The sequence below is a fragment of the Notothenia coriiceps genome, unplaced genomic scaffold (genome assembly GCF_000735185.1).
Source record: "Notothenia coriiceps isolate Sejong01 unplaced genomic scaffold, NC01 NC01_scaffold00000339, whole genome shotgun sequence".
Classification (NCBI taxonomy): Eukaryota; Metazoa; Chordata; class Actinopteri; order Perciformes; family Nototheniidae; genus Notothenia; species Notothenia coriiceps.
The window spans coordinates 1,383,466-1,399,107 of NW_011333040.1; the positions used below are offsets into that span (position 1 = coordinate 1,383,466).

Below are 15,642 nucleotides of genomic sequence, written 5' to 3' on the forward strand. Positions count from 1 at the left end.
ACCGACCCTGTTTCCAAAAATGGGCGGCATACGCACCATTCCTCTCACATGTCAGCGCTATTTCGACCGTTGGTTTGCCACTTGCTTCATAAAACTTACGCCTTGGCCCAAGGATTTAGTGATCATGCGACTCAATTTAGGTAAAAAGATGTTTCCATTCTTTACTCCGTTTGACCACAGTGCACTTCGTGTCAGAACTGGTGCTTTCGTCAAAAGCAGCAACCACAGTAGCAGCAATCCCAATTTGGGGAAAGCACATGGCCAGCCTCGGTTCATGCCCCAACTTTGGCGTCGGTACACTTCGAACACGCACGTATCCTTGTCTTTGGAAATGGACCTTGGGTTGCGCCGTTTTTACAAGGATATTATGCTTGCGCATATTGCCACCATGTTCAATTGCCCGACTCAGTCCGACACGTTTGGAACCTCTTCCGTGGCTAGCACGTCAGATCGTGAGAGAGACCTCTCTGCTTTCATTCCCCTCGTACTTTCTCACCTTGCGCCAGCAGTAAGAGCCGGAGGGCAGGGTTCGCAGCTGCCAAGCTCAGGCACTGGCCTCTCTAGACGAGCACTAGGCAAGTTTAGTTGCTGAGTCGTCTATTATTAATTTGTACTTGATATATTATTATCATCCTATCAATCATCATCACTACAGCCGAGAAGAAGAAAACGGAAATAAGCTAGGGCCGAGCTACACGAAGTAACAACAACTATGATATCAAACAATTTAGCCAGCATCTCACATTTTCTTGGGTTTGACAGTTTGTTGTCCGGTGATTGTAGCCTAACGGCTGTAATCTTGAACCCTCACTAACGTTGTTGGCGGGCTGGGGCTCGGGGATGAAACACGGCTGGCAGTGGCAACAACTTCAGGTTCATCTCCCGCAGGAGGAGGAGTAGGGCGAAAAAAATATCCATCTAGCTTGAACAATTTGGCTTTTCCTTGGTCCTTTTTATCTTTTTCTTTGCGTTTTGTAGCTCCACTTTTGTGTTTATAACTGCTCATGCTTAGGCAGTGCTCTGTTGAATGACAAGTGATTGATGATGACGTTGACGTTCATTTACGTATGATGTTGATGGACGGCTGTTGATGACGATTTTACCCAAAATACATTTGGAGACAATAGAAGGGATTCACTTGCAATTTTTCATGTTTTAATGTTAAATGTGAGTGTGAAAATAGCAGCACAAGTTCAACTCATATTATAGGCTACAATGCTTTATACCTAATATGACCACGAACGTCAGTGCACTCAGTGGCGCGAGGCAGCAGGGCCCGCCGGCGAATATCTCGGGGGCGGAGCCTGCCGCCTCGGTGACGGGCCCCCATTGGGTCCCGACCGTTCCGGGCCCGGGGAGCCCTGCCCCTACAGCCCCCCCTGAAGCTCCGCCCCTGGGTGCAACCCTATTTTGTTTCACCAGCTATTTACTTATATTTACTTATTAGGCTGGATTTTAAAAACTTAAATAGTTATATGAAATGCTGGGGCAATCCAATCATGTTATACCGTAAGTAATGGAGGCTGGACCACAGAGAGACACCAAGACAGTTCCTGAAACACCACTCTCCCAGCCTGTCCCCAAAGCCATCTCCACAAAGAAAATTAACTTCAGCCCTTGTCTCTCTTAATAAAACAGTAGAACACAACACCGGGCACATTATTTATATCCGTTCTGTTCTAATTGCAATCTCCACCGAGTGGGTGGATTGCATTCACGGGGGAAATAGAGGCTGTTACAACTCATGTCAGGGCAATGGCTTCACTTGAAGGAGCGGATGTGTAGTAACACCAAATAAAACCAATGTTTGGTTAGAACTGATGTACTGTTCAACACAGTAATGGGTGAAAAAAAGGGGCTAAAGGAAGACAAAAACAGACTGATGTGGGAAAAGGGATACAAGCCATCATAGGAGAAAAATAATCCCCCAAAGTGACAAGAGACAAGTAGTAAGACACAAGAGCAAAGAGACAGACAGTACTACCAGGCCAACATTTCTAAATGCATGTGTGGGCCTGGGGGAATTTCAGACAGTCTTAAACCAATTGGAGAGTCATATAGCTGCAATGGATTTAAGTTGAAGGTTAAGGTGATTTTCTGACAACCTGGGAAATAATACTCTGCTATTTATAAAGAATGACACGGCACCAGACAAAAACAAAAGCCATATTAACATTCCCAGAGATGGGAAGCAAAACAACAAAGAGTGAAATAAAAGAGGCAGATGTTTTCTTATCAGGCCACTGTAACATATCTATAGGTTCTAAAAACATTAAACTGCAATGAAAACAGTTATGAGCAGAGTATAATTAAGTCCACACCCTGGAGACGGTGCCTTTAGGGATTTTAAACAAAATGTAGTAGGCAGGTGGAACACAAAGATACATGATTGCAAGTAATGGGGCTAAAACTAACATGGAGCACAAATCAATAAGGTTTGCAGGTTGCAGAGGCAGCAAGGGCATTTTACTTAAAGAAATGTACGTGACGAAATTGAGGGGGGTGTCTTACAAAGCAGCAACTAATTGGAAAATTGAGAACTTGTGTCTCCCAAAATAAACCATTATGAACATGTAAAGAACCGGTGAGCATGATGTGTTACATCTGCTTCTCTGGCAGTCAAATGTTGTTTATGTTGTTAACACAGGAAAAGGCCTCAAAGATGTTGATGTTAATTGAGTGAGGGATGTACCAAATAAGGTGAGTGGCTTTTAGTAGCATTTTGTCAAGGATTAAGCTAAATGTATGCATATAATTAGATTTATAAGGAGAGTGACTATTTCCGATTAGGAGGATTCAAGCAGAGCAACTGTGGTATTTAAAAGCAGCACTAAATGGGCACCTGCAGAGGCGGCGCATAAACGTTACACAAAGATCAATGCCTCTTTTCATTGTTCCCATCCACATATTTAATTTAAGCTATCACCCCCTACTAATGTTCAAATCTCCTGTTCAAATCTAAATTAGCTCTTCCAGAGAACGATTACTGGGGATTGATGAAGTGTCCCATGCTTATTTCAGCGTAATTACAGTGGTTCTAATGTGCAATTATCAGTATGGCCTGCTGGAAAAAAATGGGACCGTTTAGATGTTAAATACTGCCATTAACATTTGCCTGTAAATGTTAAATGCTGTCGTTAACATTTGGCTATAAGATGGAATGAAGTTATCTCAATGTTTTCTTGGCAGTTAAAATGGTACTCTACAAGAGTTCAACAAGAGAGTTACAAGCCAGGATTCGGCAGAGAAGGGTGGAAATACATTAGCAGATGAGGAGAAAAAAGAGACGGAGATAGTGAAATGTGGGGAACGGGGAAACAGACAAACATAGAAAGATTTTGTAGAGATGGGAACACTTGAGCAGCAAAATGGTTGACAAAACCAGGGAGAGTAAAACTTCCAACAAGTTCACATCCAGTTAATTAACTGAAAAGGCCCTTTCTTATTGCCAGATGCATTGCTGAGTTGTTACTCATCTCTGTATGCTGACATTTCCACATACGCATGCAGCCAATTAGGATGCACCAAATCAACCCTGTGGGGAATGCTCCCCAACACTTTATATTCTTCAGCTCCAAAACAGGCAAAGATTAGATTGCTTATTGATTTATTCTACATTTGATCATTAGGTGCATCACCAATACATCAAGTGTCTTGGCACAGAGCACATGATCACTGGTGCAGACATTCAAAGCCAAAGTGGAGACTTTAAAAGAAACTGCAGCACAAATATTTCCAGTGTTACCTGCAATTGCTTTCTCCGTTTAAACAGGCCATCTTTCACCCGTGTCTGACCTACCACTTCTGTTTGCGAAGATTCCATGGTGCTACTGAAGGTTTGCAGAAACACTGATCAGCTTGTATAAACAGCACTTGCAGCAAATCAATTAAGCTATTTTATGTTTGGAAACCAGCTTGCCACTGTAAGGAATGGTGCAGTTAAAGCTGGAGTGAGAGACTTTTCAGATATAAATGAACATCCATTACAACCAAGCCTTGTCAAACCAAATTCAGACTTTACAGAACATTTCCTGAACATAATGAAGTCTGTTGCTGAGACCGGCAGCTTTGATCGTACGCCTCCTTAGCCTCTAAACCAGAGCCGTCTGTTAGAGGAACCCTGCAGAGCTCTGTCAGAGCTCCTATCTCTGGCCACTCCTCCACCTCATGACATGCTAATTGTCCAGTTTGCACTTGGTTATTCACCTGGGAGATATAGGATTAAATGCCTGTGTGGGACTGTTGCTTACCTCTGTTGCTGTTGGCCCCATTCAGGGTCGGGCCCTAGACTGTAAGTGGAGGCAGCTCTGGGAATAAATATCCCCCATGTATGAAACACACAGTCAGTCCAACACACACACACATGCAAAGATGGCATGCATCTGGTATCAGCAAACAAATCATGCACTGCGCAAAGACACACCATATGCTGATACTTAATACTGGTGGCCAGAAACCAAAAGAATACAGTATATATAACAAACATACATAACCAATAATGCACATAATGTACACAGATGCTTAAATATTTGACTTAAGTTGAATACTTAAGGACCATTCTCAAATCACTAACAATGAAAGGCAAAAGCTGTTATGCAGATTGACACATATTGAACTTTAACTTAATAATGAACTAAATGGCACCTGCAGGTATTATTTCTGATAAGGATTTTTCTGTCATTGCTTTGACATGACATGTACACTACACATACATGTATAATGAAATGCGCAATACCACGTGCCACTGGAAGGACTTAACTCTGCCACAAGCAGCCAAAACGTGTTGTTCGTCAAGTAGTGCTCAGTCTGATTTTGGTACTCTGTTGGACTCAGATTCAGTTGGGGGGGGGGGCATCCTGAAAGGCACCATGTTCTGTTAAACCCAGCTGCAGGCTGTTGGAAAAGGTCCAGCTGTATGATTGGCTTTATGTTTCAGAAGTGCCTACAGACCCAGGAAATGAGCTCAACCATTTCCCTCTTATCAATTTTATATAATGTGTTGGAATGTGTTTACACAAGAAGAAAACTGCGAGCCTTCACATTGACACCCCTGCTGGGTTATTTTCTATTTGTATTCAAATTGGTAAAATTAAACTTGTAGTAGAAGTAAAAGACAAAAGAGGATTCTCTATTCTGGCAACACAGTCAGCCCCTGAGCTCTGTAAATGGAGAAATCTGTGAACCGTTCCCTCCCAAAAGCTCTAAACCCAGCCATGATATCCCCTCTAAAAACCCTGCATCAGCATCCAGTAAAGCACTCCCTCATTCTCATTGTGTTTGGTGAATGACAACTCTGATTTATACACTTTTTGTGAGGAGGAGGTCCTGTGGGGCTATTTGATGTACTAGTAATATAATTCCAATACATTTTTATATACACGATACAGATTGTTGGCAGTAACTGCTGTCCTTATAAACTATCTATCTTTGAATGTATCTCTCCTTCCTTCTCCCTACACCTTGGCTCCACAGAGGTATCTCTCAGACTGTGTGAATCCATTTGAGGTCTCGCTTTGATGTTTGATGCTGTGCGTCCTGCAGAGACTCTCTCCTGCACTGAGGCGGAAATGCACCACTGCAGCCCACCAAACTGAACTGAACACATTTCAGTGGAAAGAGGGAGATTCTTTCAACGGGCTTTGCTTTTTCTCTATCTGCCACCAACATGTTACCGGACTGAATAGTTCTTGACAGCTGATGTCAACCTTGCACAAAGTTTAAAACTGCTCAAAGCTATAATTGTACGGATATCTTGCACCCATCATCCCTCACTGTTAATGGTTTGAAAAACAACTGTGGGAAAAAAAGTTTACAGTATGAAAAGTGTAGATGCAAGTGTTCACCACAGAGCTAAAGCTAGCAGTAGCTTTCTTGTTTTCAGCCCTTTTTGAGAAAATATTTCCAGAACCTCTCAAAGAAGGGGAACTAAACTTGAAAATCCCCTTTTCAAATTTAAAACAAGTCTTGCACCAAGTACAGTCTGTGCCATGGTCAATGCCTGGATTATCCCAGGCATTATTTATGACAATGAACACACTTTGAGAAATGCTGCTACCACAGGCTGTTAAATATTGATGCTGGACATAGCAATGAATGATTCCTCACCTTCTCTCCTGTTGACCTTTGCAAAGACCGGCCCATGGCTGCTGGTGAGCTGGGAGGAGCTTCTGAACGATGATGGCGGCAGATTGGCCACCAGCGGGCTGTCACATACCTCTGTTAACCAATCAAAAGCAGAAAAGACAGTTTAAAATCATGGATTGTTTCATCGAATATATGGATCTATATGTTACAGCAAGTTATCCGTCATTTTAACACTGACTGATGGAAGTTTTCTAATAATCATAAGGTCAAACTTAAGGTATGAGTAATCTGTTGTCAAAAAAGACAACTGGTTTTCAGCAGGAGAGCAAAGTCATTGGCAACCTTTTAAAGCCTCATGCACTTTGATGTTAATAAATGAATGAATGAAGCTTCGTAGAAGGGAACAAATTGACTCTTAATGAATGACCTATTAACATTAAGTATATGATGATGAAGAACGTACACTTTACTCTGATGCAGCAACAAAAAACGCCATGTGAAACAGTCCTTCATCGCGGACACATGGAATTTCCTAACAGTAAATTGCAAGCACTGACATACAAGAAAAGGAAACAAGTGTGTAAATCGTTTACCTGTTTTTGTCAACATAATACATGACGAATATTAAACTTGATTTGTTCAAGATTTTTATCTGCTGCTTAAATTGACCTTTGAGGGCCTGTGTCTCTTTCAGCCACATTTGTTTCTCTCTCTCTCTAACATTTAAATGCAAGTTTATTTTTTTACAGACAACACACTTTCCTGATTATTATAGAGGTTATTCCCTATCTTTATTCAAGAGCGTGTTCTTTCAATTTGAGAGCATCATTTATTGATTTCACGTTCAGATTTTGTATTTCTTTCAGTCAAACCCTGTCCTTGCACTTAGATTTGCTCTGCTTCTGCTCAAACTGTACGCTTGCACTCAGATATATTGCTGCTTGCACAGATTTCCTGTTTTCCAGTTTAAATCCTTCTCCTCACACTTAGGCTGCTTCTGTGCGCTGACTGCGCTCGTCAAATGTCTGCTCTCAGATTTCTGGTCTGCGCTTGGATTTTTTCTGTGCTTGGATTTTTTCTGTGCAAAAACCATTTCAAAATCCCTCAACCAATAGGAGGCCAGGTGAAGGGTCGTCTTGCTGGCGCGCTCACTTTACTTATTAAAGCGTCCCGTAAGGGACTATTTAACCAGGTTTTGTTGTGCACCGTCAAAAGTGCTAAGTCAAGTCATGTTTCATGTTGTTATTTGTCATTCTTGTATTGTCTTTCACTTCCTGTTTTGTTTTGTCACGTCTCATTTCAGGTTCCTTGACTCCCTTTCCTAGTGTGTATCTCCCACGCTCATCAGCACCAGCCCCGCCCCTGATTGTTTTCACCTGTGCCCAGTTATCTCCTGTTTATATTCCCCAGTTTCCCTTTGTTCGTTGTCAGTTCGTCTTGTCCTGTCCTCATGCCAGAACTCTGCTCTCGAGCGTTTGCTTCTTTGATTCAAAGCCTATTTTTTTTTCTCCTGAAACTTATGTTAAGTTTAGTTCCTCACGTGGTAAGCGATTTTCTTTTGTTACCTTTGTGCAAATAAAGTATATCAATTATACTTTACATCTGGCTCCCGGGTCCTGCATTTGAGTCCTTATCCTTGTGTATCCAAGTTCGTAACAGGATGTTGGCACTGTGATACATTTCCATCAGGATAAGGACTCAAATGCAGGACCCGGGAGCCAGATGTAAAGTATAATTNCCTTTTTGGCAGATTAACTAAAGGTGTGTGGCTGCTACTGTGAGGAAAGATCAGGCTGCATTTACAATGGGCCTTAATGGAGACATGTTGAAAGCTTTTGTCACTTCATGCTCTCAAGAGGCATTTTGTTTAATTCTTTTTTGCCTCATTTTCTTCTTCTTTTTCAAGCTAAGAGATGTTTTCCTACGTTTCTCATGAAAAATGATGTCCCAGGAGTGTAGGGTTTTGGAATTATGGCATTTAAAAATATATATATATGAAGGCGATTTTCAAGCTCTCCTTCACTCTACCTGTGGCATCACACACTCTAGCCTCGAGCTGCACAATACACACTAATGTTAAAATCTGAAGTAGGCCTCTTTACCAAGGTCTGAAAAATGTTTAATACCTCTAAAAGTATGAATCTGATTTCAAAGTTGTGTAAGACGAATAATGTCAGAAAGATATGTAACATTTTAAAGTTGGAATGAGGTTTCTCAGTGAAAATATGCAGGAACAGTAGCAGTTGAAGTGGTATGAAGATTTTTCAAGTCTGAAGAGTTTCTCCATCGACTTGCATGTTGAACATGTGATGAATTATGGGATATATCTCTGTAAATATGAAAGTTATGAATGAGAAAAGTAATAGCCATCGATTCCCGATCAAGCTGAACGTTTTCATGTTTGAATGGAATTTCTGCGATGTGGAATGTGGGAGCAGAAGAGGCGCAAAATAACCCGGCGGAATAAGAATAAATAATGTGTGCGTAGAAGTACAAGTAGTTTGGGATGCTGTATCAGCATTCCCACTAAATAACTAAAGATGGAAATATCATTATTTTTGTTATAATGCCACAACATATGCAAAGAGAGGAGGTTAGGGAGAACGGAAAGGTCTAACCAACACTAAAACAACTAAAATATTGCTGATGGCCTCTTGTTCTGCACAAATAGCCGATGACAAAAGTACTTAATAAGTATTTATTTTAATGCAACTAATGTATGTGTTCTCCTCCAGGGTGAGCCAAGCCTAACTGAGGCAAATGAGAAAGAAATTGTCTAATAATTTGATGTTTTTTTTTAAGAGAATGACTTAATATCCTCTCATTGAAGAAAATAAAAGAATGCCTCCAATTTCTTCTTTTAAAATGCAAATCTGATCCATTAAGATGCTCATCACATACTCGCAACATTTACCCCTGGGTCCATTAGTAAAAGTGATGTAACCTGCAGCAATTTTTCCTAATCTGCATACTGACATTTTTTATTTTAGTTATTTTTGAATCTTAATTTCATTAGTTTCAAAATTCATATTGTGTTGCTTGTCTCAGCGCTCAGCATGTGTACTAATGGGGGAGGGTTAACCTCACATAATCCAGATAAATGTTTTAATTGCTGCTTTGTTGCAGTGGAGCTTTCTTATGATAATTTAATTATGCTGATTAGGTCTGCCTCACATGGAGCCACATATTAATGCAGTCAGCATGAAAAAAAAATGACGGCATTGTTTTCTTTAGTTTTACAGTGAAAAGTTAATTGAAGTATATCCGGCATACATGTAATGTAACTTTCTAACGAGGCTTAGATGGTGAAATTCAGCAGAACAACAGGTCTGCCTAGTGTGGCACCAACAGACTAGTGAAATACAGGAAATAAAGATCCACTATTTCTCTCATTGTTAGCATCAGTCTGGCAGCAGAGCGTCTCATTTAAGGTGTCAGGCTCCACTCTGCAGGACTCACATCAACCACATTTTACCAGATAGACAAAAGGCTCAAAAATACTTTCAGGTGAAAGTGCACAACTCGGATAACTATGGTTGAAGTTAGATGAAGACATTTTAGTAGCCAATCTGCATTGACATTTCTGCAGTGAGTACTTAGTAAGTTGTGCAGACGTCACATAGAGTATAAAAGGACAGTGTGAGGTTGTGCATTTCAAATAAAATAAAATAAAAAAAGTCTAAATTGCAAGATGTTTAGGATGCAAAATAGGTAGGATATCGCCCGAAAAGAAAATTGGAAGACCCTCTTTTCCTCGGTTCCCAGGAGGATGAATCTCAATCAGTGATCTCCAAAACACTGCTCGTTTTCATTTCCTCCACTAAATGTGCAGTTTTAAGAATGATAATACAGAGGTCTTGCATTGTTTAAATACAGGCTGTCATCTTAACCCTCCTGTTATCCTCAGATTTACTTTACACCCTTTATCCTCTGTGGTCAATTTGACCCCAGTAGTTTAAACTCAAGACAATGATCATATTCCAAATTGTAACCAACATGTATGTCTCTGGTGCTTTAGGTATCTTAGTCAACTACATAAATAACCATTTAAATAAAACATTACCCCGACCTCCCCCCTACAGAACCCTTTATACATTCAGAATTCCTATTATCGACAAATATATAAATCACCATAAAATCTCACTAACTGAAATAAAATGTTAAAGTAAGATATTTTTGATGTTGTTAAAGGATCAATAACTAAAGCAGAGGGTAGTTTTTTTTTTACAATGATACATTTGCATGTAATAGTCACCTCAATATCATCCTACACAATCAACACAAATTATGTGTAAAATATTGAAATTTGTATATGTTTTATACTACTAAAACAGCCTGGGGTCAAATTTACCCCAAGGAATACCGATGCGTACAAAGTGCGTACAGGACATTTAGTGTTATCTGTTAAGTAAGAAAAGTTGGCGGAGGTGAGTGCTCTTTTAGTTTACAGCAGTGTTTCTACAAGCACGCAGTCACACGATGTATTATGCAGATAAACCTTGTCTATTGTAAGTAAAGAGTGAGACGTTTGTAAAGACAAAAAGCTGTTTACCTCTTGGGTATTGCGCTTAGATCCTGCCTATCTGAGAGAGAGAGAGACATCACACTGATCAACAAGTCAACACTGAGTTTGTAGCACACTTTCATTCGGCTCTGAACTCTTTTACCTTTAGTTTGTTGCAGTGATGGATGGTGCTCATCAGTATTCAGCATCACTAGACCTGTTGCTGTCTTACTTCACTGAAATGGTAAACTGGATTATATACTGCAGATAGGCTTTCTGTCTCTGCTTCTGTTTCTCTTGCTCCTGGAGCACTGTGTCTCAAAGCAAAACACACCAGCCTCATCACACCGAACACTTGTTTAGTAGACCCCCAATGTTCAGTTCTCTCCTGAGGTCACCATTCCTCCATATTTTTCCCATCTTATGAAATATTTTCATACCTCTTTTTCAATATGACAACCCATTTCTGTCAGTGTACAGTTGTGTTTCCACCAGGACCTGTGTGTAACCCTCCCTCCTGAGTGAGAGACTGAGAGAAATAGAAGTGGTAAGAGAAAGAAGTCCTCAAATTTTAGATGTCTTTGTCGATTTTAAAATCAAGCACGGATATCAAACTGATGCTAATGACCTTCGAGAGTCCAGTGGCATACACACTCTAAGGGGCAGGACCAAATAAATCAATCCAAGAATATTGGATTATACCAGAGATTCACGCAAATGTTCACCAGAGGGATTAATTAATCTGTAAGCAGTCACCATAATGCAGGAAATAAAGTCTCTAAAAACTAAATTTATTTTCTGGGGGATGACCTCCACAACACCTGTCTTGGTTTCAAAATCTTCTCAATTTTTTTAAGTCTCAAGATTGGCATTGACTCACATCAGTTGATGCTTCTAACAAACAAGTCGAGTTATTGTGGCTGAGAGTTGCTGATTGACTGAGTGAAAAACAATGCTGCATTTTGAGATGCTAAGTTTGCACTGATTCAGTCGTTATTGCAATTGAATCCCATCCAGTTCTTTTTTCTTGCTTCTGTCAAGGATTTTGTAAAGAAACCACATTGCTTTGAATATCTGTCTATCAGTCTGAGTCTTTACCTTCATTTTCTTCTAATCTGTATATGTGCTTTCCCGGTAACATTTTTATATGTCACTACTCCTCCGAGGAAAATCTGCCTCGCCTGTTGAAACACCTCTGCTTCTCCTAACCAGCTTTTTTTGCCAAGGCCGTGCTCTCACAACACAATATCTCAAAGTATAGGTTTTAAGTCCCTTACACACCAAGCCGATTTCGGCCGTCGATAGATGTCGGGCCATCGATGAGCGTCGTGTCGCCCTACTCAGATTGGTGTGTCTTGGTATGTCCCGCACCGTTGTGTCTTTTCAGCCGTGCCGACACCTTCCGCCACCGTTTCGACATGTTGAATCGGGAGGCTGTCGGCTAAAGGCCATCAGTCAAATAAATCACTCTGATTGGCTGTTCAGCTTAGCGAATCAGTGCATGAGAAGCGAAACGGAAGTAAGGGACATAGGGAAAATAACCAACATCCCACGCTTTTTTAGACAAATATGCAACTGCGTGTGTTAATAATTGTATGTTTTCACTGCTCATACAGTATATATGCGGGTTCGGGTCGGGTTGCGGATCCTGTGCCGACGGGTCGGGTCGGGTTGCGGAACTAATTGGCAATATGTGCGGGGGGCGGGTTCGGTATTGCACGTCGCGGGTGCGGGGCGGGAGCGGGTCTTGAAAATCAGACCCGTGCAGGACTCTGGTCTGTCTTCCGGTTGTTGCCTCTTTTGAATGACGAATACACACTACCGCCGCCTGCTGGTAAGGAGAGTTATTGCCACTCACGCATGCGCAGTTCGTACGTGCTACTTGGCCGTTGGAAGATGTCTTTGTGATGTGTGTCCCAGTCATATACAGTCTATGGTTCCAGTACGAAACATGGCCAAGACGAAGGAGACGTGAGGCCACGTGAGGCCACGTGAGGCCACGTTCCGTCGGGACGTGTTCTTTGTTGTTCTTTGGTGTCAGTTTGGTGTGTAAGGACCTTTTACAGTGCTCAGTTCACCGCTCTACACTATTTCTACTGTATTTTGCAGCTGGTGCTCCACTATATTCAATGGCTTGCTCTGTGCCTCAGGTCTTACTAGATGGAAATAAAGGTGTAATGCTACTTAAACATCTGATAAGGTTTTATTTTATTAAGTTCAGGAGTAATAACTTTGATTACATTTTAAAAATGTTAATGCTAATGTGTCAGATCATGTATTTTCCAGCCTCTCAACTATGGACATGTCCTGTTTTTTTCTGTTTTAAATCATTTTAAACTCAATATCTTTCTGTTTTAGACAAACACGACCCTATCCTAACCTATACCAGTAAAAGCCACGCGTTTCATACAAATGACTTTCTGTTTGAAGCTGCAGCAATTGACCTGAGCTGGAATGCACTCACAAACTCCTGAAGTGTGTGCACAGTGGAGAGGAGTTACACTGGGAAGTCTTAGGTGGATATGACAGGCTATTCAAAACCGTCAACAGCCTGTTGTTTTTTAGAGCCAATGAAAATCCCTCTGTGCTTGAAATGAAGTACAAAAATATTGACAAAGTAATCTCATCTGAAGCCTTGTTGTCGGAGGAGGGAGACCGACCTGGCACTTCTGAATGGGTTGTGAATACTTTGAACTGGCTCTCTTTTCAGTTGTGCAAAACGAACATCCATTTAAAAGTAGAGATTTTAGATTACTCTTGCACAGTAATCATGGAATGTGAACATATGATAATTAGTTTCTCCATGAATAATTTACATATCAAGGCGCCGCTCCTTTCATAACTGCTTTTGTCAGCTGCAAAACAACAACCCTCATAGTCACTTTCTCATCAACAGACTGGCTGACACACAGATTCAATCTGTGTCTGCCACTGGGCAGGTGGCACTCCAGTTATTGTAAACAGTATATAGTAAACTGTATGGGTCCTTCTCTGTATGTCTGCAGTTTTATATGTAAACTATTTGAAAGTGGCCCTTACAACATCACATAAAGCTACACATTAGCAAAGGCACATCACTCTGATAATCTATGGAGGTTATTCCCTTACTTTATTCAAGAGCGTGTTCTTTCAATTTGATAGCATCATTTATTGATTTCACGTTCAGATTTTGTATTTCTTTCAGTTAAACCCTTTTCTTGCACTTAGATTTGCTCTGCTTCTGCTCAAACTACGCTTGCACTCAGATATATTGCTGCTTGCAGAGATTTCCTGTTTTCCAGTTTAAAATCTTGTCCTCGCACTAAATGCCCGGACACACCAAGCCGATTTCGGCCGTCGATAGATGTCTGGCCGTCGATGAGCGTCCTGTCGCCCTACTCAGATTGGTGTGTCCAGCACCGTTGTGTCTTTTCGGCTGTGCCGACACCTTCCGAATCGGGAGGTTGTCGGCAAAAGGCTGTGGGAAAATAAATCACTCTGATTGGCTGTTCAGTTTAGCGAATCAGTGCATGAGAAGCGAAACGGAAGTGAACAAGGCACACACAGACGGCTATTATTTGCGGCTATTATAATTTTTTCTTCATGTCATTTTTTATTTAAGATCATATGTTGCCCTCACTAAGTATAGATACAGTTCATGTTACACCATTTATTGTGCATTTCTCAGAAGCAAATGTAGGGCAATATACGATCTTAAATAAAAATATTACGTGAAGAAACATTTATTTTTCTTTTATTATATTTCCCCATTCCTAAACAATGAAATAACTAAGAAAAAAAAAACAGTGTTCACGTAATGTACAACACTTGAAAGCAGAGGTGGGACCAAGTCATTGTTTTGCAAGTCCGAGTCGAGTCTCAAGTCTTTGTGCTCAAGCCCGAGTCAAGTCTCAAGTCTTTGCGCTCAAGTCCGAGTCAAGTCTCAAGTCTTTGCGCTCAAGTCCGAGTCGAGTCTCAAGTCTTTGTGCTCAAGTCCAAGTCAAGTCTCAAGTCTTTGCGCTCAAGTCCAAGTCAAGTCTCAAGTCAGGATGGGCAAGTTCAAGTCCCAAGTCCTAAACTTTGACAAAACGAGTCTTAAACAAGTCATTATGTGCTTTTCACCAAATGTAATGACATCGATCAACAGAATAATACTTAATAATCAAACTGCTCTTTATTAGGCACATTAATAATTTAATAATCAATTTTCTCTCTGCTGGTAAAGTAACGCGTTTTCTTCTATTTTAAGAGGGATCAGTAAGGTAATGCTACCGTGACGGTTTGATTCAGAAGGAGTTTAATGTATAAGATCCCTGATGTTGAGGTAACCAGAATGTTTATTTCCACTGTGTACAACATGGGACCCACAATCTATTTTTATGCAAGGGATAATGTGCTGCGAGGCGGTCTCTATGGGGAAAAGAACACCTGAATCTAGATCCCTCTGCAGGTGGTTGATGCTAATACTTTTGTACTTCTGAATGCAGGACTTTTTATTGTAACCGAGTATTCCTACACTCAGGTACTTTACTCAAGTACAAGATCTGAACTTCTCCAAGTCCAAGTCAAGTCCTGAGTCATTGGTGTTCAAGTCCAAGTCGAGTCGCAAGTGTTTTGTGATTTTGTCAAGTCGAATCCAGTCATCAAATTGGTGACTCGAGTCTGACTCGAGTCCAAGTCATATGACTCGAGTCCACACCTCTGCTTGAAAGCCAGTTATTATAGATGTGCCGCAAATATGACTACCAAATTAATTTGCAGGAAGTAAAGTTAACGTTAATAGTACAATTTAAAATAAAAAGTCACAAGTGAAGTAGGCTACATTTAATTAAGCCATGGAGGGAGTTTATAAACCTGGTTAAAGAAACCGCCCTTACGGGACGCTCTAATAAGTAAAGTGAACGCGCCAGCAAGACGACACTTCACCTGGCCTCCTATTGGTTGAGGGATTTTGAAATGTTTTTTGCATAGAAAAAATCCAAGCGCAGAGCAGAAATCTGAGAGCAGACATTTGACGAGCGCAGTCAGCGCACAGAAGCAGCCTAAGTGTGAGGAGAAGGATTTAAACTGGAAAA

The 15,642-nt window shown here is 40.8% G+C and overlaps 1 protein-coding gene across 1 annotated transcript in view; it reads right to left on the minus strand.

Annotated features, from left to right (window-relative positions):
- The window catches only part of LOC104949916 (contactin-associated protein-like 3B), a 61,283-nt gene that overhangs the window by 34,834 nt on the left and 10,807 nt on the right, over window positions 1–15,642 (minus strand). Inside the window, exon 2 of the mRNA XM_010776358.1 lies at window positions 6,106–6,216. Coding sequence (XP_010774660.1) covers window positions 6,106–6,216 — 111 coding nt within the window. The remainder of the gene's footprint in view (window positions 1–6,105; window positions 6,217–15,642) is intronic.